Raw genomic sequence first — 22,187 nt, 5'->3', positions numbered from 1 at the left:
GGATTTCCAGTAAAACAGTCAGCTCTTTATGACACTATCACATACAAGGTAAAGCGGACTAAACTGCTTACTGCTACAGACTAAAGCAGTAAGGGACTTCTGAGCTAAGGCAGAAATCTTGCATGACAGTATATGTAAATATCAGGAGTGGGACTCACACCACCTCAATGAACTGGGACATTAGTGGAAGCCTGGGAAATTCCAGTTCAAGGATGGCAGAGAGGAAAAGACTACATACTTTAAATACAGAAGTATATTCTGCTATCTAGTCTAAACATTTACATGGTAACTCGTCTAAGAGAATCTGTTCTTAGCAGAGCCCTTTGACCAGATACAAAGTGAGAAGAAAAGTATCTGTTAAATACAGGGGGTGGGGGGAATCAGATGACCGAAACCTGTAAAGAAACAGTAATGGTATGGTTCAGTTAACCTTATCTCAGCAAGGACAACTACTTCAGACTAGGCACTAGGACAACTGTAACTACATTTCTACAATGAAGCTTTATCAGAAGAAATAGTAGGTAAGACAGGTAAGGTATTGTTAACACAATACCTTAGATACTAAAATACTGTAGACTAGAAAGCGTTAAAACATCACCTTATAAACCTGGAAAGTGTTTCCATATAGTTCTTCTGTTAGCATATTCCTTTGCTCCAAAATGGCTTTGTCATTATATGCATATTCCACTACAGCAGATGCTTCAGCATGACGGAGCATTTTTCTCACATGGCCTTTAAAGCTTTTTATTATTTCTGCAACTTGTGATTTTGTCCTGTTTCACAGGAAAGTTTGATAACAGGAGTTAAATCATCAGGGAAGAGCTGACCTATTAATAGTTTTATTTCTGGAAGCATATTTAGGTCATCAAATATTAGTATAGTAACACAGGAAATACATGCACCTAAGTCAACCTTATGGCATTTACGAAAAGATGGTGAAAAAGTCAGCAATCTGGAGAAGTCATGAGTCATGCTAAAGTGGACATTTTCAAGGGGAAGAAAAGAAACCTCCAGATATTTCACAATAAAGTCTGTAGCTAATTTTACGACAGGAAGGATAACACTGCTATTAGCTGAATCCCTTAATGGTTTTCATTAGCAGATTCCCATAGGAAGATTATCAGTCAATATTACTTCCAGACCAGTAACTGCAGGGTAAGCCACTGTGTGCAAAAACACGCACAGGACAGGCTTGGAAAAAAAGGTATAAGAGTTGGATTCTCTGCAATTAAAAAAGCCTAAAGATTAGCTCATTTGGGCATAATGCTGTTATGTTACAAAGATGGCTGAAGAGGCAAAGAAGATTATGGTGGTGAGTGTAGCTAAAATTCCACAAATGCAGCAAATATAAGCCAAGGAAGATGAAAAAGGAGAAACATTAAGCAGCTAGAGGGCAGACCAGACAAGGACAAAAGTTTGCTTCTGCACTAAAAAGTATAAAAAACAGCAGCAGAGGGCAGTGGGTAAATTCTGCAGAAGACTACAACTTCAACAGTGAGCAGAGAAAGTCTTTACAAAAGAATTTCTCTTTTTCGGGCAAAAAGCTTTAGCACTACTTTTTGCAACAGGAAAAAAGCGGCTGGCAATATCAGCTAGTCTCCTGCCTCATCACTACTATGGAGACATATTCAGAGATTGTTTTTAATTATTATTATTATTAGCCAACGTATTACAGATTAAGAGGAACAGTCACACAAGAAATGAAACAATGCAAGAGAGAACTAAGCAAATTCACTTCTTCATACTCACCCATACATAAGAAACTTCTTCACAATATTTCTGGAATATTTTGACTTGCTCAACTCTACAAGGCTATCTAGAAGAAGGGAAAAAGTGTTCAGCTGGCTTTTATTTTTCTTTATACTTCCTCTACAAAAACAAGATGACGTTATACAAATAAGCTTTCTTAGCTACTTAGAAATGACATGTCATTTCAACAGAAAATTAAAAACATTCAACAGAAAACAACAGTGGAATTATCGCTTCTCTTAACGCATACCAGCAACAGAAAACAAGGCTGCAGTACAAGGGAAAAATGGGAATAAGTACCTTTTAGTTCTTCAAACGTCTCTTGCCTTTGCTTGTCGTTACCATACTGAATAAAGCATTGGATCACTCGAGTTGAATCATGTGCAAATGCTAGCTGCAGGACATAAAATATTTTATTATCCTAGGCCTTTCCTATGGCATTATGCTCCAAATTTGTTTTAATGCATCTGATCTCTGATATAGTTTTATGCTACATGAAGCATTTAATGCCCACTATAAAATAGTTGGTTGCTTACAACAAACGCGTTTTTAAGTATTTTTACTGCCATAAGTGTACTCTACCAACAAAATGCAAATATAAAGTGCAGTTGCTGGCAAGGAAGGGCAACTGTAACATGCCTCATATATTTAATTCTGACAAAGAAAGAAATGTGAAATTATTCACTCGCTTTGAAATTTCAGAGTAGGAGTGATCATATGTTCCACTTTGGCATGGGATAGCAAGAATCGCTGTAGAACCCAGAGACAAATATTTCACTGCCAACTTATATGTTTCAGGAGTTAGGTAGGAACAGAAAGACTATTTAGAGTACAAAGTATCAGGACATTTCATCATTCTTATAAGAAGCTTTTGTGAATTTGTGCAGTCTAATTTCATTTTTTACATTGGCATTTCTTTTTCTTACACTTTTAATTTTTCCATGAAGTAGCTTTTGTAGCTCATTCATTAGCTTTTCTCGCTTCTCCTTATCACATTTTTTCCTAAAAGCAAAAAAGTAAAAGAATCTTAATTGAGGAAGTGGCTTTTGATGGTATTTTTAATTTATAGATATAACTGAATAAGTTAGACCATAAAAACAAAAGTGAAATTACCTGCTGCTAAGTCATTAACGCTGTGGCTAGATATAATTAAATAGATTTCAGTTCCTAGAAACTAAATTATTTTTTCCACATCTTAAAATGATCTTCTAAAGTAATAATATCACTAGAAAAATATTTAACTCTAATGTACAGTCACAGTTACTGAAGATCTGTAAGCATCTCGTAGCCAAAACCGGCCAGTAGAGACACTTGGAACATCACGAAATAACTTCGCTTCCTGATGTGGGGCCCCAGTTCTAGAATTACACCTACCCAGACTGACTATCTAAACCCTTAACCCCCCCCTCCAAAAAAAAAAAACCAACAAAAAAAAACCCCACAACCCACTCATGTAGGGAGGTAGGGATCAGACATCAGTGGTATGCTCTATGCTTCATGACTCAAAGATAAGACAGCTTGAGACCCAAGAGATCTCCTGCTTCTGTATCAGCTTGCACTTGCATAAGAAGTTCTGCATACAAGTAGTATCAACACAGACATAATAGAAAAAGGGATAGCTATCATTAGGGGTCATCACACTTTACTTCAGTCATCGACAGAATTGCATGTTATGTAATCACTCAGCCATGGAGTTCCATTATGGAATATGGAATATGCTTTCATAAAATTATAAGAGTAGAAAAAAGTATCTCTTTGCTACCACAAACTTATAATTATAAGCCAATTGAATGAAAGAAAAGAACCATTATTACCTTCTCACACTTTCCCATATTTGCTTTGATTTTGCAATTATGTCATAATTGCTTTTGTCATTAAGTTGTCTGCTTCGCTTTAATTCCTTCCTTTTCTTTTTGAACTCATTCCATTTAGGCTTCTTAGAATCTGACCCTGAAGATTAAAAAAATACTTTTTTTTTTTTAAACAGGGGAGGTGCAAGGGAATCCTTTATGGGTGTAAGTTGTAGTAGCTCTGTTGAGCCAGCTCAGGCTCTTTGCCCACAGCTACCCAGCTGGCTAATATGAGTAGGCAAATATTGAATAGATACGCTAAGACAGCAATTTCCACTTCCAGAATACTGCAAGCACACGGCAAACATGTAGTTCTTCCTCAACGCTCTGTCAGAGGATGCATCTCAATTAAACATTGTAATGGCACAAATGTTGACCCAGGATGCACACGCTACCCAATGACTGTTCAGTCCCAGCTGATTCTCCCTTTCGTCTTCATTCTGTTCACCTATGTCATTTGTCTTTCTCAGAAGCACCCTCATTTAGAGATACAGAGCTGAAATTTCAAAGAAAGGAAAGACTGAAAATTAAAGCCTACTGCAGTTCCTCCTTTTTAGGTCTCAGATAATGTCAAGAAAAGGATTAAAAAGTAATGCTAGTAAGAGTTTAAACACACAGGCCAGAAAGAGTCTGTGCCACTAATCTCAGTATCATCATCCATCTTTTAAGCGAATACAACAAAAAAAGCACCGAAACACTTAAAAGAGGATGAAAATAATGAAAATAAAGGCCACAGTTTACAATCCATTGCCCTGCAATGACAGACTATACACAAAATTTGCTGTTTTATCCGATGCCTTTCTCAACAGTGCATTCATGGGGTTTGCCAAGATTATCACATCAGTTCACTCAGAGGTTTGAATACAACCTCATAACACAAACACACCACTAACAGACATCCCATACTCCTTTATATGTAAAGCCTTATATACATATAGCCTTGCATGTCTATCCTTTCCCTCAGTTTGATATCTTAAGTAGGAGATTTTACTACACAATAGCTATACACTGCTACACAAGCTTAGGATAACTGTATGTAAAATGTCACAAGTGAGTTAGAAAAAAACTTCAAACATTTGATTTTACTCATACCTTGATAAAAATCACCACCTTATACTGCATGATTTCACAGAAGCAAGGCACACTGTATAGTACTTCTAGATGGAACAATATTAAGCTCCATAAATTTAAAACTGGATCTTTAAAGCACTGTTTCTTGGTTTTTAACAGCACGTCTTTAATTCCCTTGCCTATTCAAAAATCACGCCCTCTTTTAACAAAGCATACTTTAGAACTTATCTATCACTTATTCTACAGAAATAGCGACAAGCAAGAAGAGTAACATCTTGTTTTGAGAGCAGCGCCATTGTATACTACATGGCAGCTTTCACTTATAGACAACTTTTCACGTTTTTTTTTTTTTTTAAAAAAAAGCTTTATATAAACTTCCAGAAAACTAGCACATTCCATACATAAACCCACTCTTAAAAAAAAAAAAAAAAAAGAAATCACACACACTAAAATAACCCATCTCTTCCCCTCTCTTATCAAAGAACTAACATTTCAGTACAAAACTTCTGAATCCCACATTCAGTAATCTAGTTTTCATTTCATGCTGTTTATGCTCAAGCCTCCTCCTAGAGCTTGGTTTTGCAGCAGAGGATAAACTACATGAACTTATGTCCATAAAGTTAAATTTCTGTTTTTATGACTTTAATTTTTTTTTTTTATTTAGCCTCTCCAATATAAACACAAAAGTAAAATGTAAAAGCCAGTTATAACATCAGTGACATTTTTTTTTCTTTTATGTAGGTAACTAAGTAGCTTGGACTGGAGGAAAATAATATAAAGAAGGATAAACAACTTTGCTTCACAATTTTATATTTATATTCCAGGTAATCTTAATAGACAATACATTTAGACTAGAGCATTTCTTCTCTAAAACAATCCCTCATCAACTCTGTATTTTCCAGATTTCTGTAAAAAGAGTCAGGTTCAAGTTAGTCACTTAACACAACCATTAAAATAATCAGAACTTTACGATAGCATACTAGTAACTTAAACTTGCCTTTATTTTTGACTTCCAAGAATATTCATGAATGTGAATTATGGATACTCATGAAGCTTCAAGCTTCATTAGAGTAAGAACAATTTCCACAGGAAAAGATTAAATACACAAGAAGTAAACTTGGAGCCATTCAGCCAAATTGAAAGGCAAGATTAAGGTGAAGGGAGAAAAGAAGTTTGAGAAGAACAGTATGTTTACCGGAACCTAGTTTACACTGGGATCCAGGCTTAAAAATCCACTCACCTTTCTCTTCACCATCCTGGAGTTTTCTCTTCTTTGCAAATTTTTCTGATTGCTGTTTATTATTAAATTGTTTGACACCAGCTTTTCCAGGTCTTAAGTTTCCTTTCACAAATTTCTTAGAAATGGATTTAGGCTTTCCCTCCTCATCTCCTTTGTGATGAAATTTCTTTGGAGGACCAGAATCTATTCACCAGTAAACAGAGTATGTTATCCTAGAGCTCACGTGTCTCAAAACAATACACTCCTCAATACACTCCTATTAGCACAACTACTACACAGACTACTATGCAATGTTTAGCAAGAACGTTAAACTCCTTATTTGCTGAGAATATGACAAAAGCATTCTTATGTGCTTCTCAAAACCAGTCTTTTTCATCACAATCCCTGGCTCTCCCAGTTTTCAAATTATTCTTCTAGGCAGAAGTATAATGGCCCAGGCATACAATAGTAATTCTAACGTATCTCTGAATTAAGAAATCCTGCAAACACAAGTTTATGGTCATAAATCTCCAGTTTAAAACAGAACAGAGCAAGTATTGAATGACAATTTCCTCAATCCTAATCCACAGCACTTCTGCTATCCTAGCTTCAACTCCCAAACAAACTTTTTTTTGTTAATGTGGGAATGCAAAAACTAGAAATAAGAAATTATTAATTTCCAATTTTGACCTAAATCAGTACTTTATGTGAATTAAATGAAGCTCAAGGGTTGCAAACCAATCTATGTAAGGCATTTCAGCTGCTTATTTTTAGGTTGATTTTTAGTCAGCATAGCTTTAAACACAAGATAGAAAACACAAATTCAAGTTTGCTGTGTACATTAATCACTCAGTCAGCTCACTTCTATGGAGAAATCTTTCTCTTCTTACCATTATCTTTTTTAAATTTCCTTTTTCCATGTGGTGCTTTCCCACGAGGCACTTTTCCACCTTTCCCTACAAATTTCTTTTTATTTTTGGCCTCCATTGTGACAACACTGCAATAAAAAACAGTATCACTGAAACAATCATTCTTGACTGTTGTTACCGTGAAGAAAAAAAAACCCATAACTCTCTGAAGATCAACCAACAGACACGATGGAGTTGAACTCTCCTTTTTCAGTGATATAACAACGGGCAATAAGGTCAATGATATAAGGGTTAACAATGATATAAGGGGTAACAACTATGAACTGCAGCTTGGGAGGTTCAGACTTGAATGCCACGGAAAAGCTAGCATTACGGCAGAGGAGCAGCACCAGAACAGGGTATCCAGAGGCTCTGGGATCTCACTCTTGGCCACCTTCAGAGCTCATCTGGACAAAGCCCAGGGCAGCCTGAGCCAGTGCTGGTGACAGCCTTGCTTTCAAAGGGTGGTTGGACTGGACGGTCAAACTCCCCTCCAACGTGCATTCCCTACAACTCCAAGGATAAAAGCTTAAGAGATTGATCCCCCAGCAAGGAGCCTCGTCTGTTAGCTACAACACCCGCGGCACAGTGACCAAGACCACACCATCCGCGTGGAAAAAATAAAACGATAATAACACAAAATAAAACGAGGACATTACAGCTCCTGGACATTACAGCACCGGACCCTGGGGTTTTGTTTTGTTTTATCGGCTGACGAACGCTTTCAGCTTTTTACTTCCCCGGTATTTCAGAGAGCGTCCCGCTGCCTCCGCCGCGCTACGCGGGCCCATACGCGAGCCACACGGCGAGGACCGCGGGCCTCCGGGCGGGTTCCCCGCCGCCGAGAGCCGCCCGTTGCCCGTAACGGCCGCCCGTTGCCCGTAACGGCCGCCCGTTGCCCGTAACGGCCGCCCGTTGCCCGTAACGGCCGCCCGTTGCCCGTAACGGCCGCCCGTTGCCCGTAACGGCCGCCCGTTGCCCGTAACGGCCGCCCGTTGCCCGTAACGGCCGCCCGTTGCCCGTAACGGCCGCCCCGGCGGAAACAACCGCCCGCGCCGCCCCGGACGCTCACCCCACACGTGCCAGCCCCTCCGCCGCTCGCCCGCGCTTTGCGGCACCTCCCGCGGAGACCGGGGGGAGAGCGGGGGTGCCGCTCCCATTGGCTAGCCCGTAGCTGCCGCACGACAGTGTCGAAGCAGATTGCCGTAAAACGCCGCGCGGGGCTCGAGCACCGCCCCCCTCACCTCCCCTCCCTTCGCGGGGGCGTGCGGAACCGCCGGGTGGTGCGGAGCCCAGTGACGCGCGCCCGACCCCACCAATCGGCGGCGGCCGCCGGAGGGGGCGGGCGTGGCCGTTGCCGGGAGACGCCCCACCCCAACGGCCGGCGGCGGCTGCGGCCGGCATTAACGGCTGCGCGCGCGGCGCCGGCGGGGGCCGCGGATTTGGACGGTTTGCCCGTGACGCTCTTTTGAGTTTAGCGGGAAAAAAGAAGATTTTTGTTAAGTCTCGTAGCCAGGCGGCCCTTTGCGGTAAACAGCCTTACAGGTGAGACGGTTGGAAAATCTTGTTGTGGTTGAGTCGGCATCTGAGGGATTTTTTCCTTGCTGACGCAGTTAGTGGTTGTTAGGTGAGGATAAGCTGGGCGTTGTGTGACTAAATCGTGCGGAGTGGCCCTGCAGGGCCTTAACGCGTACACACGTCACGGACTTCCGTCCAGGGCTTCACCTCACTACTGCTGCGTTTATTTCTGGGCTTGGCAAATACGTTTCTCTCTGCTATATCCAGGGCATAAGCCCGCTGTTTTGAAGTTGGCACAGCGCTTTTTGGAGCGCATTGATCGCTTAGTCCTTGTGCTCTGTCACGGAAGCTCCTGAACGCCACGCTCAAGTCGCTGTGTGGCCCTTTTCCCTCCTTACCGGTTCTTACCAGTTGCCAAGATGGCAGTTCCTGCTGCCCACTCAGTTGGCCGGAGTCATCAGGTTACCGCAGTGCCCTCCAGCACCTTCCAGCCATCCTTCATGCTCAGCAGTTCTGGCAGGCATAACACAGCTATCTCATTATCATACTTCATACTCTTCCTAAAAAATGCCCTTTTTCCTTGCAAAAGGTAGGAAGCTCGTAGGAAGCAGTCCTGTCTTCTGATTGGTATTGCTCATTCTTCATATTTCTGCCTGCATTTTTTGCTTTCTCATCCACTGACTCTTTTCATATAGGTAAGCCGGTAGATCTGCAACCATCCCTTGATCTGAGTTTGCTCAATGCACAGCATAAATGAGAGCCTAGCTTAAAAATAAGGTAGCAAACTGCAATACAAATTAAGTAACAGTAATGTTGCAGAACACCAGATGGAGTCATTGCTTCAAAATGATGTCAGTGCCAAGTGTTTTCTCATATTCAGCTGTTCAGTGAAGTCATCACTTCCAAACGAACGGGAATTCCCGTTCACAGATGTGGTCTTTTTTACACTTGTGTCCTTACAGTAGGTATGAAAGGAAGTCAGACCTTAACAAATACTTCTGTAGTACTGCTAATAATATATTTGGCAAAAGAACTGATGCAGAGAGAAATTTTTTGATGGGGTAAAAGCTTTTTCTTTTGATACAGTTGGTGATAGTAGTATTTTTCTTCTATTCCTCTCATGAGAAGCAGTCAATAGTAACTTGCGAAACAGAGAAGAGCAGTCATAGACAGAATTACAGTATTAGGTTTTCCCACTCCTTGAAGCATGAATGTAGCATCTGTCATAATTACATCAAAACTGTGGATTTAAAAGAATGAGAGTAGTTTGAAGCTTGGTTTAAATCAAGGCTGTAATTTCACAGGATTGCGTACTCCCAGCCTAAATGCTTTGCATCAGTGTTTGAAACAATTTCTTTAGATTTTTCCTTCTCTACCCATAGTTGTTTTCCAGGGGCTTTTGGTTGGTTTATTTTCAAAATGAAAGACAGTTAGAAAATACATTGCTATCTTCAGCTTATTTGCTATAATATTCAGTAAAAAAGTATCTCCTAGAGAAGAAATCAGGGAAAACTTTGAATGTCAACCAGAGATTTCAGGTGAATCAGCTTACAAGCTTTATCACCTATCTTTAAAAAAAATCATATTTTAAAAATAGTTAAAACAGGCTATAGTTGTAGAAGAAAGCTCTATTCCTGCTCTGGCCTCCAGGATGTTCCTCTGTGTGGTGAGAGTCCTTTTATACCACAGATGTATTTATGTCTATTTTCATATTTTTCTGGATACTGTTTTAATTCCATGGAGATAAAAATGATTAAAAGGAAACCAAGACATTAAAATTCAAAAAAGTGAATTTGTAATTTGAATATAAGATATGTAGTGGTGAAATCCATTTTCATCAGTCTGTCTCTCTACGAAGAGTCTGATCTGAAGATGCAGATTTGTATCCAAATTCTTCTAAAATTGTGCCTTACTCGCATGACTATGTATTATTTCTCAAACACGTGATTTTCAACTTTGTATCACAAACATATTTTTGGACTCCTTTGAATATGTGATCCTGTCACTAGATTTTTTTAAAACAAAAAGAAGGAACCAGCTCTTTGTCACCAAAAATAAGAATCCCAAGAGCAGGAACATGTTCCACTAAATAGTCATAGTCTGGACAAGATCATCATAAAATATCATCTAGAGCATTTTCATGCAATGCATCCGCATCCATACAGATTTGTCAGTGCAGTAGAATTACTACGGCAGTAGCAGAAACAACACTGGCATACTTACAACTGAAGCTAGTCCCTGGCATGGCACTGTCCTATTCTGTTATTGGCTTCCAGTTCAAAGAGTTCTATGGTAACTTCAGTTGTGCTGAAGTTCATCCCAATTTCTTTCTTAGCAGACTTTGAAGAAATAAGAACTGTGATAAAGGTAACAAGAAGTTTTAAAATAGCACGCACCCCATGTTACATAAGGACTCACAGAATTACAGTATCTTTGCGGATCTAGTTCTAGCCAAAACAGAATGCTATATTGCCTGTAGTAAAGACATTAAGGGAACAGTAACAGGAAGATTTTTATGTGCGTTTGTTAACACGACATCTATCTGAATGTTTTCAGCATCTAAAAATATTCTGGCTCGGTGACCCAGTGGATTTACCCTTCCTATTAAGGCAGCTGCAGTGAAGACTGCAACAATGGTATGCTCTTTAGTGCCTTGTGTCAGGCCTGCTCTGCTCTTTTCAGTGAGTATCCTTGGACAAGGCCTCTGAAGGTGACCTGCAAAGCTGTAAGGGAAACGGAGTGAAACCACAGCCATAACCTGGCTCTCCCTACGGCCAAAGCAGCAGGAGAATAACTACCATAGAAGGCTGCTAAAACTGCCTCAGTTCATTTTCATTTTTAAATGGTACTGATGGTACTTTCTCAGTTTCTGAGGAGAGCTAAGTGCACCTTAACTAAGATATATATTATAGTTTACGTTATTTCTGAAGAAACAGACTGTTCTGCCATTCTCCTAAATGGATTAATTACTATGGCTTTCAACTCCTCCTTTCCTGTCGTTCTTCAAGGATCCTTTCTGGAGGGAGCATCACCCTAGCTCAGACTTTCAGCACATCATCTCCACGCCTTCTCAGAGAAGGCAATGCAGACCTCTGAGCTACAGACGCAGCCAAAGCCGTTTGTGCCTCTGCCGATCCAGCTACATCGTGCCTAGGACCTCTCTTCTGTATTACTTCTTAGGGACTGCAGGAGAGGTGATCATTAAGCAAGTCAGCAACACTGGGCACATTTTGCCCTAATTAAATCCATCCCTTTCCCTATGCAGAAACCACCTGTTTTTTACTGCCAGTTGATGTGTAGACATAACTGAATTTTGCTTCCCGAAAGGATCCCTAAGGATGGGGAGCTAGAGGTAATCTGGAACTGGTCTCTCATGAGTAAGGAGCACTGGAGAGGCCAGTTTCTCCTGCTGCCAAGCAGTAGTAGGAAGCAGCGGTGACAGCACATAGTGTTTTTATCAGTGACCATCCCTTCCCTGACAACAGGAGTTGCCACCCTACACAGGTGAGGTTTTTTCCCTGATGGTGGCAAGGGCAAACCTGGCTTTTCAAGACTACACCATAATCAAGCAATGGGGCCACTGCCCTCAGCTGCCTACACTCTGTTTTGCTTTTGCCTATAGGTAATCCCAGTTTTTGTTCATTGTAAGCATCCTGTGATCTCTTAGCAATATATATGTTGGGATTTTTAACTCCTCGAATCACTTAAAATTCAGTGTAAGGATTTTGTAAGTCATATATGCTCAAAAGGATAACGAGACACATTTTTAAAGGAATGGTGAATTCTCCGTAGCAATTAGTGCTTGTTACCTGGGATATAAGGTTACGTTGAGTACCACAAACTAATTTGCATTCATGGTGTTTTATTTCCTTACTTAGAGTGTGTTGGTGAGAGAGGAATCCCAGAATGGTGGGATGTTAATTTGCAGAAAGATTTAAATGTGCATCCCCTAGCCAGCCAGGCAGTAGCTAGATCTGGGGTGGATCAGGATAACTGCTGTGAGCAACAGCATTGATCAGCATCATTGGACCTTATGGTAATAAAAACCTCTTTAATACACTCTGAAAAACAGCCAGTGTTCACAGTTTTCACTCTAAATCACTACATTTTATGTAGTCAGGTTTATGATGAACAGCATAGATGCCACTACCTTTTGTGACTATTTATGAAGAAATTCCAAGCAATCGTAGTCTTCTACTAACACTTTGTTGGTGGTGGAAGGGGAAAGAGTAACTTGTTTTTACCTTTATGGATGGTTACTATGCTTAACTGCCAGAGCTAACGTGACACAGATCCTCTCATGTATGTTAATACAGTAACACTGATATAAGCAGTAATAAAAGATGATAGAACTGTAGCTTATAGAACAAGCTTGAATTTAGGAAACAGCACAGTACTCAACACAGTACAGTCTCAAAAAAAAAAAAAAACAAAACACCGAAACACTAAAAATCCCCGCAGAACAAGGGAGTTCCTTTGCTTGTATATCATAACTGGTATGTGCCTGTTGAGAGCAGGAAGAAAGATCCAGTTTTACCACAGTTTAGATAGAATTTTCAAAGAATTCAAAGTGAACAGCGCTTTCCCAAGATAGGGTAGTAAAGTAGGCCCTTTAGTTTCTTTTTTTCTGTAACCATTTCTGTGCACCTGAACGTCACTAAAGTCATTGTGGGTCAGACCTGGGGAACTTCAGCTAAATAGCTTATGTCAGCTATTTAGCCAAACATTTAGGCCCTTGAGCAACAAATTAAATTAAACAAATTAATTGTTCTAGCCAAAGACTCTTGCAGAGTTGTTGACCTCCGTTCTACTCTTCTCTTCTTCAGCTCCCTCTCTTCACAGTTTATCCTTCCTCAGTTTTAACTGTGGACTTCCATCAGGGCAGAGTGGTAAAAATACATTATCTAATCAAGAAGAGGAAAAAGCATATACACCACAAACGATGGCTTAAGGAAGAATAAAATACTTTTTTTTTTCCTCCAACCTCTGAATGCATGTTCGAGAATAAAGCACAACTCTTAGCAACTTAGCTAAGGAAATTAACACCAATTCCATTGTGTGTTTCACTGCAGTCAGTTCCAGATGCATCAAGGCTATACACAAAGATTTCTGTGGGCTTAGTGCACATAATGTGCAGCAAATCATTATTTCCCTTAGCAACCACTATAATAATATTAATCAGATTGAATTCCTTCACTATTCCTTTGGATAGAATTCATCATCAGTGCAGATGGGAGAACTCATATAGATAGACACACACAATGAGAGCTATCACTATTGAAAACACAATTTATCATGAATCACTATGCATTTATGAATGCTTTCCAAACTTTAAAATATGTGTCTCTGCCTAGGTTGAAGGGAAAATAAAATAATCAAATGCAATTGTTCAGTAACATCAAATTATGAGAAAACAGTCACAGGACTGCATTTCTAACAGTAAATGGTGCAGCATCCAGTGTCAGTCTTCTCTTCAGTTTTAGCATATCTGGGAATAAAATGAACTCCTGAAGTAGAGAGAAATACAAATACCAATTGTGTGGAACAGTCTAAATCACTTCAAAATAGCAACCACAGTGAATTATTATTTTTTCTACACTAGCTAGTGTGTCATGAAGCAATCTTTTCTACAAATACAGAATTAAGTAAGTAGACTCAACCTGACACCCTTATCTACTGCCAGGGCTATTGTTTTTTCCTCCTCTTTTAAAAAGTTACTTTCTTCCTTCACAAGATTGTGCAGAGCAAAGCAACTCAGATAACTACATGAAATTCACAATGTAAGGTTTTTGCCCATAAACAACAGAAGTCTTCAATATATAGATGAATTTTAAAAGAGGTTTGAGACTCACATCCAGGATCCACAGAGACACGCAGGTCAGTAGGAAACATTACAAATCTATAAGCTAAATTTAACTTTAAATCTCATATAATCCTTTCATACTTACTAAGGAAAAACCTGCCAAATTGTGGTAGACTGACTAACAGTTGTCTGGTATGTGGATTTGTTTGTTCCCAAGTTTGTGGCCTCCCATCCAGCTGTACAGAATAAATGTAACAAGTACATATATCCAGTCATCAGACACTCCCTGGGAAATGTCATTACACTGCTTTCACAGGTTAGAATGACAATTTCTGTTATCATTTCTAGGCAGCAAACAATATTAAATACTATTTATATGGGCCAGTTTGTGTAACAAAACAGGTTTTTTTAATCATACAAACAACATTTTTATGCCAGCAGTCTCAGACCTGCTACATTAAATGTTACTGGAAATATCCTGTTAAGACAGGCAAGGCCATCTTTCTGATGAGTACAGCCACACTAATTTCAATGGTATCATGGTCTCAGCCATGAAGAAGTTCACGATAGATTGGATTGACAGGTTTCACAATTTTCAGGACTACTTTCCATAATTCTATAAACCATCTTTAAATAGCTGTAGATTTAGAGAAAACCTCTGAAACTACAGTTGTGTCTTAACTGCTCCCAGGAGGGGCCCAAAGCTAACAAGGTCTTTTGCTCAAATCCTGCATGCTACTTCATGAGGGAAGGCTCAGTTTTGGTGGGCCTTTTCAGTCCACCAGCCTTCCTACAATGAATGGAAGGCTAAAGCCTGATAATATCTTGCTAGAGGTGTAATTGCTATTATGTTTCTGGTTGTAAAACCTTACCTTTACCTTTTTGTTTTGACTCCTCCAGCTTATCAATTCAGCCTTTCAAAGGTCTAACATTGCGTAATAGAAGCACAGTCTATAAAATCACTTTGTGCTCTTGAGGGGTAAGATTGTCTGGAGAGAGACCTCATTAGAATCCACACTGTGACCCTATAGCCTCCCTCCCTCCCTAGCTACACAAGCCAAGAGTATGTATTTTGGAGTAGCAGTAGTTTTTTGAGCTACAGAAAAAGTGAAAGTCTCACTTATATCCTGTCATTACATTTTTATTTCATGCTATGCTGGAAGTAATTTACAAATGCGTCCTGTTAAACTTTTATAGAGCAATCTTAGAACATTCAAAAGGTATAGGCAAGATGACTTTAGATTCATGTCTCAAAGTGAACCAACTTAATTTGTTCATGGAGAGAAAATGAAATTATTTAACACACTACCCTGGTGAGCTAGAAGATTAACACGAAGTATATTGAAATATCAAGAAGTGTGTGCTGAAAGTTGAAAGCATGAATGATGCATATTACTCAAAGTTCTTTTAATGTATCATACATATAAACATGAGGTAGAGTTTGTTTGCTAATCTAGAATATTAATAACAGTAATCTCAAAAAAAACCCTCAAAATCTGAACCAATGTCAGTTTATTGTAAAACAGAAAAAAAAAAAAAGAAATAAATTCTTCTTGATCCATACCAAATGAGCTTTCTGGAATGAAGTTAAGTCTGCTGCAATTTAGGTCTGTAAGTGGAGTCTAGGTTTAATTTCAGTTAAAAATAAAATAAAATGGATGGAACCACAATATCCCCTTATCTGCTACTTGCATAAAATCTTTTATTACAGATATGTACAGTTACAAATTGATTTTACACAAGGACCAGTAGGCCTACTAGGACCTGAATTGATTTCAGTCTCATTGGTTATTCAGCTTGGTGAGAATCTCATTTCTGCTTTTCAGATGCCGTATTACAGTATAGTCTAGGCATACCTAAAAATGGATGAAAGAATAAACAGTTACAGTACAACATACAGTTCTTTGCATCTTACAGCATTAGCTGAATTAAGCATACTAAATACATTTTTTAATGTAGCTTTTCTCATTTTACTCCGGCGTAAAAACTGCTGGCAGCTTTCTTATATTTAATAAGGACTCTATTATAACACAACAGTCAGATGAGCCTCAGTGGAATAAGGCTAAGGAGTCAGTCTCCTATACTGCTTCTGGCTATACCAAAATGCAGAGTGGTTTCAAAGTCATATTGCGAGTCTTTTCATCTAGATTTGCAGCTGTGCAAGGAAGTGTAAAATGCTACCAAATGTGATGTAGCCTATTTTACAAAGGCAAAGGTTTTCTTCTGCTCACATGTATAGCAGCTCAGGCCATGATCTCCACAGAAATGAAAGGCTCATCTTTTTTATTTTTTTTTTTTAAACCTTAAAATATAAATAGTACAGAGTTGTTCTAAGGGAGCCAAAATGTCCAGAATTGCCCTTTCCCTCTTTTCACTCCTGTGGTACAAGGAGAAATCTCTCCATGGGGGGCACTGTGAATTAGTGAGGTAGAACAGATTTGGGCTGTACGTGTTGGCATAAAAACCCAGTAAGTTCCCCCTACATACTAAAGCACTTTAGAATCTTACGCCAGATATCTAAATCAAATCTCCCCCCATGCACGCTAATTTGCATGTCCTTGTTTGGAACCTGGATTATGTTTTAATTTTAAAAACACTTATGAATGCTTTTAAAGTTATGTCATGCTTACACTACAGAGAGCATTTTTCTTAGTGGAGGTGTTCTTTGCCTTTGTTTTTTCAAATCTTCCAGAGTTCTAGGAACTATTATGGGAGGGCAGGGACAGCATGGAGCAGGATAAATCAAAAACAAAACAGCAGTGCTCTGCAACCTCACCGGGGAAGGCTGTGAAATAAGGCTACTGTGTTGTGGCATGATTTCAGGACCAAGCACTTGAAGAATTAATACATAAAGAACAGCAGTCTCAATTAATGAAATGAACATGGTTAATTAATGGCAAGCAACCATGAAATCACACAGTGACATTTTTAGATTCAGTTTTCAAACTACAGTCCCACTTTATACAGCCTAAATTATTCCTATATGCAACATACAGTTTGTCCATTTTTCCCCACACTTTCTTCCAAATGAATAATAGCATACATTTACCAAGGAATGATTTCTATGGTTTACCTACACTAAAAACTCTTAACAAAAGCTTCTTTTGCTCCTATGAGCAGACAGCTGTCATCTTTGAAAAGTCACTCACACTCAGGCAATGGATACTGAGAGTAAGTACTCAGGTTATAGAAGACCAGTAAATTTACTTCTGATCATCTTCACAAAAAATTTTTAGATTTTAAACATGTGTCAACCAAACCAAAAACATAAACCAGCTAGATACTCTCCGTATCACAGGACAAATGTGAGGAAATTCAGTTTTTCTACTGTATGGTTTTGTTTATAATTATTGCACATCTTCCTCAAACAGTCTTATTGTAACAACATGTTAACTAATTTAGTCAAAGGAGCCCCACTTTAAAACAAAAACATCTAATGTACTACATGTTTAATGAACTGGTGAAAATTACTTAATTTTCACCGGACACAATGGGTATTGTGTATAAGAATTACTGTGCAGGTCTGCACATTGTCATACAGGTCTGAGTGAAAAACTGAGATGATATCAGAAACATAATGAACTAAGGAAATATTATTTCCGATGTGTACCTCTGGAAAAATCAGTTCCACCAGTTTTATTAGGCTGTCTACTTTCAGGCCAAATACAGCATAAGAATAAGAAACACAGCCAGCCTGTTTTTCTCACAAATCTTTTTTGCTTTGCAAGAATTGATGGTTTCTTCCTCCTGGCTGTCTTGCTCTGTAAGTGACAGCTTTTCCCAAAAGGAGTTAAGACTGGCTGTAGCAACACATACAACACTCCCTGCTCTTTTGGGAAGGACTGCAGTAGTCAGGGTTTTTTCCTCCTTGCATGTTTTTATAAAGAAAAGATGGATCCTTCATATCTAATAGTAATATCAAAGTATGTACCCAGCACTGTGCAGCTTAGCAGATTGCTGATTCTTAAAGAACCATGATGCACATCACATGGCAGAAAATAGCAGCAATCTTTAAGTATACATTATTTCAAAGAAACACATATCCATGTTCTGTCCAAGATGCATTCTACTATTTTTGTCACAGCAACTAAGTCAATACAGATCTTACAAACCCATTTCCTTTTGCTCTCTGTCACACAACCTGAATGGAATAATGCATTGCATAAGAAATCACTGATAATATTGCCCTGATACCTGTAAAAATAAAATAAATCATGAGAGGTCAGAAATTTGTTTATCCACAGTAGGTATGCTTTCTGATATACAAGACTTCAACACTCTATTTTGACCTATTAAATGTACTGGTGTATTTTAGTCAAAAGCATTTCTTACCTGAAGAATGGATTCTTTAAATCAAGAATGTTACCAGATTTAAATCCTGTCTGGTCCACCACAGCGACAATCTGAATATCGTAACTTTGTCTGCATCAGAAATAAAAGTATAAAAAGAGAAAACGGAACTCAAATACAGTTGCATTTATAACCTCTTATGCTAAAAAGGAAGCTACTATCTGAACAATAGCCATTCGGTATGACAAGTGAAGGAATTAATTTTCAGTGCAGTCAGTGCTAGGGCCTGATTATTTAAAGAAATGAAGTAAAATTTACAAAGACACTTAAGTATTATGTTAAGAATTTCCATCCAGGAAACGTCATCATTTTGCACTGATAGAAGACAGCAATGAAAGGTCTTTTCCCTTTCCAAAAGAAATACTGTAAATTTTAAAATTAACATACACAATCAGAGTATTACCTCATGATCAATAATATCTAACTGTCCAAAAAGCATTAGGTTCACTCTCTCTGTAATCCAGGATTTCACTTGGAAAGGGTATTTTTCAAGACTTTTTGCAAGAAAAGTTTACGTAGAAAAGAGAAACACTTGGGCAACTGAAAGCATCCCTGCTGTAGTTAGAGCACCTTCAGTGCTTGCCCGAATTCTGTAATGCTGTTATATGACATGTCTCTATTTAGCAACTGAGTTAAGCTGCCACTGAGAAAGAACCACCTATCAACAGTATTTTAATGCTTTTTTACCCTTCCTCTGGCTGTTTGCTACTTTTGGTATCTCAGCATTCAGACTACAGACTCTTTAGAGCATGAATGTGGGCAGGAGTAATACAGTAATGAAGACGAAAGCTTTTCTCCACAGGGAAAACAGAGTATACTCGCTTTTGGAAAAATGTGAATATGCAGTTTAACAACAACATATAATACACTTAATGCAGCCTATGTTTTTTAAACTCAAGTTGAGCTCAGAAGTCAAAAGATGCCTTCCTGATTTTATGTATGATACAGACAGTCAAAAAATAGCTAAAGCTGACCCAAGTGGATCCTCCTGCACAGAACAGCACAGTACAGAGTTATGCAGAGATGTAATCGTGGTCCCGAAAGCAGATCAGCTTTGCAGCAGGACTTCCCTCCTCAGTGGTAACACATGGTCAAACTACTTGTCATTTTACATCTAGCAAAGTCTTTAGCTCAGGTATCTCTGAGTCATGCTCAATTATAAATAAATATGCCTTATATGTTGCCTTATATATGTATACATTTACAGCAGTGTCTGGTCACTGTTGAGTACAATGTTGCTCTTACATGTCAGAATAGTAATGCATTTTATTTTTAAAAGAGACATTTGGAGACATGTATTGTTTATCTTCTCTGTGAGGAGCTCCTAACCAGAAGATCGGGAAATTTAACAAGTCTCCCATTGTGATTCACCTTCCTGCGCAGAGTAGGCTTTGCTTTCAATTACAACCACAAATACATGAGCAAATAAGGCTGCAACTTGTGTGAACCAGTCTCTTCAAGATTGTTTTAAAAACAAAATACAGAAGTGGAGTTTCCAGACGTCTAATTGACAGCAAGAGCAACAGAGAAGTCTGCTTAAGAAAGATGTTCTTCTGAAAGAACATTCCTTTCCATTAGCCTCAGTGGAAGGACAGTGTGTGAAAGCACTATTCTTAAACAGGGAAAGCACTTCCATAGGAAATCTTTTTCAGAATTAGTAATGTAGAATGGATTCAGGATCAACCCCACTTCTTGTCTCTGCATATGACTTATTGAGAGGTAAGGAGTGTCACTGCTGGCAAATGACCTGGCAGTTGACTAGGCCCCTGGCCTGAAGTTAAGCTTAATGAATAAGATTTGGAAAATATTTGAACATGACTTAAAAAATTGTTGTACGTGATAGATAACAGCATGAAAAGCCGACCAAACCTACAAGTAACCTTGTGAAGGATGGCAGGATTTCACACGTGGTTAAAGAGCAATTACATGAGAAACAGCTTCACAGATAATTGGCATGGAGCACTGGAGACCTTTTAGAGAGCAGTCTTGCAAGGCCAACAGTGCCTACGTAGGTAACCGTATTAGTGAGACCATATAAATCCAAGATTATCAATGGAATAATATCAGAAGTAACAAATCTGGGTACAAATGTACCTCAGACTAATTGGGGACAGGCAGTTTATCTGGGCAGAAACAGCGCAGGAAAAAGAAGAGTCAAGAAACAGGAAAAGAGATGGTAAGGAGTGCAAATGACACGATAGCTCTGTGGGCCCTGCACTTGATCACTGCAGCTGGTACAGGAAAATAAACCAAATCCGCTGCTCTGACCATGCTATATGAATCAAATGCCTCTGCAGCCAGAAGGACATGGGGAGCAGGGTGCTTTCTCTGGCTAACAGGAAGGAAAATGCCCATGACGGATCAAACTATCCGAGCATCACCGTGTCAGTGCCCGCTCCAGGCCTGATGGCACTGGCAACTAACACTGCTTCATAGTAGAAAAATTAGTAACTCACATTTTGCAGAGGAAAAGAATATTGTACTCAGTGAAAAATAACCACTGTGATTAATTCATATTAAGATGAATCTAAAAAGCACTAACAAAGACTTAACTTGACTCTACCACTTCTGTCCCCTCCAGGAAAACCAGTTTTGCTGTGCTAAATTTAGGGGTCTGTTGCTATTCAGATGTAACAAGCAACATGAGCTGATCAAAGCCATTAATAAATTGTATTACTGGATGATGTGTTTTGATTTATTCATTCTTCTACCTCTCGCTGCAACACAAGGAAATACTGTCTGCAATTTGCCACTTCACATTTGCTTTGTGATCCACAATCAGCAAGCAAATGCCTGGCTTGCAGGCTTGCTAGTGGATGTAAAAGTGCTAAAAGAGACACTATGCTGCAAGATTTTTCTGTTTCTGCTAAGACGTATGTACAGTTACCAATTACCACTTACCCATCAGTATGGATTCTGTAGTGATTATCCGAATAGCTGCTGTCTTTTGAGTACTTCTAGTAAGAACAGCCAAACTGCAAAACCAGCTTTATGAGGCTTTTATACTTACCGTTTATTGGCAACAAACAAGACTTTCCCTGAGAGAGTTTCCCCCTCTTTAGCAAAGAGAGGAGTCTGAAGAAGGCAGCGTACTTGATACCAGTGAGTGAGAGGTTCTGTGGGTGCAGTTGACAACCAAACAGTTACCCTAAAACAAACAAGAAAAACTATCTAGACTTGCTTTCTCATCTTCTCCTTTCAGAAACAACTTAAAGTTGTTAGGACTTTATATATGTGGGGCCTAATAATTGCTTAAAATAAACTTTAAGCTACCTTGAACTAAACTGGGCTGGTGATTATATCCTTTGTTTAGAGATCACTATTTTCCACCTTCTTTTCTTTCTTAATCTATACCATGCTTGTCACTACCAGACCTGAGTGTCTAAGGCAATTATGGAGATTGAGAAGAGGCTCTCCAGACACCTATTCTCTCTTCTGTCCACACTTCCAGGACAGAATACTAATTCCCATCTTCCCACTCAGATAATGAAAAGAAATTAGAGAAAATATGGGTTTGTCCTGAATGCTATAATGTGATTCTTCATAATGGTAGTTTCATCTTAAAACACCACTGCCAAAGAAGTTCCTACAGTAGTTTTCAAATACTTCCACTTGTAAGATATTTCAGTAATTTTGCTGAAGGGGGCTGTAGGTATTAAGAAAGCAATAACATAAGCAATAACCTGAACCCAATCCACTGAAATTTCAAGCGCTAAGAC

General features: G+C 39.0%; 2 protein-coding genes across 7 annotated transcripts in view; both read right to left on the bottom strand.

Annotated features, from left to right (window-relative positions):
• PUM3 (pumilio RNA binding family member 3) overlaps positions 1 to 8,006 on the bottom strand; it is a 28,628-nt gene extending 20,622 nt beyond the window's left edge. The window contains exons 1-8 of one of the 2 annotated variants that reach the window (XM_068928975.1): positions 7,870 to 8,006; positions 6,780 to 6,886; positions 5,911 to 6,093; positions 3,564 to 3,699; positions 2,676 to 2,751; positions 2,050 to 2,143; positions 1,750 to 1,816; positions 599 to 773 (exon numbers count right to left, since the gene is read on the bottom strand). In XM_068928975.1, coding sequence (XP_068785076.1) covers positions 599 to 773; positions 1,750 to 1,816; positions 2,050 to 2,143; positions 2,676 to 2,751; positions 3,564 to 3,699; positions 5,911 to 6,093; positions 6,780 to 6,876 — 828 coding nt within the window. In that variant the 5' untranslated portion in view covers positions 6,877 to 6,886; positions 7,870 to 8,006. Of the gene's footprint in view, positions 1 to 598; positions 774 to 1,749; positions 1,817 to 2,049; positions 2,144 to 2,675; positions 2,752 to 3,563; positions 3,700 to 5,910; positions 6,094 to 6,779; positions 6,887 to 7,456 lie in introns of both variants that reach the window. The other variant, XM_068928976.1, reaches the window with a different exon arrangement.
• Positions 8,007 to 15,613: 7,607 nt separating this feature from the next.
• The window catches only part of LOC104149843 (histone-arginine methyltransferase CARM1), a 79,220-nt gene continuing 72,646 nt past the window's right edge, over positions 15,614 to 22,187 (bottom strand). For 3 of the 5 annotated variants that reach the window (XM_068928973.1, XM_009683727.2, XM_068928974.1), the window contains exons 11-13: positions 21,479 to 21,616; positions 18,451 to 18,540; positions 15,796 to 15,974 (exon numbers count right to left, since the gene is read on the bottom strand). In XM_068928973.1, coding sequence (XP_068785074.1) covers positions 15,965 to 15,974; positions 18,451 to 18,540; positions 21,479 to 21,616 — 238 coding nt within the window. In that variant the 3' untranslated portion in view covers positions 15,796 to 15,964. The other 2 variants (XM_068928971.1, XM_068928970.1) reach the window with 2 other exon arrangements.

The sequence above is a fragment of the Struthio camelus genome, chromosome Z (assembly GCF_040807025.1).
Source record: "Struthio camelus isolate bStrCam1 chromosome Z, bStrCam1.hap1, whole genome shotgun sequence".
In the NCBI taxonomy this organism is placed as follows: Eukaryota; Metazoa; Chordata; class Aves; order Struthioniformes; family Struthionidae; genus Struthio; species Struthio camelus.
This window is presented reverse-complemented; position numbering and strand designations above follow the sequence as displayed.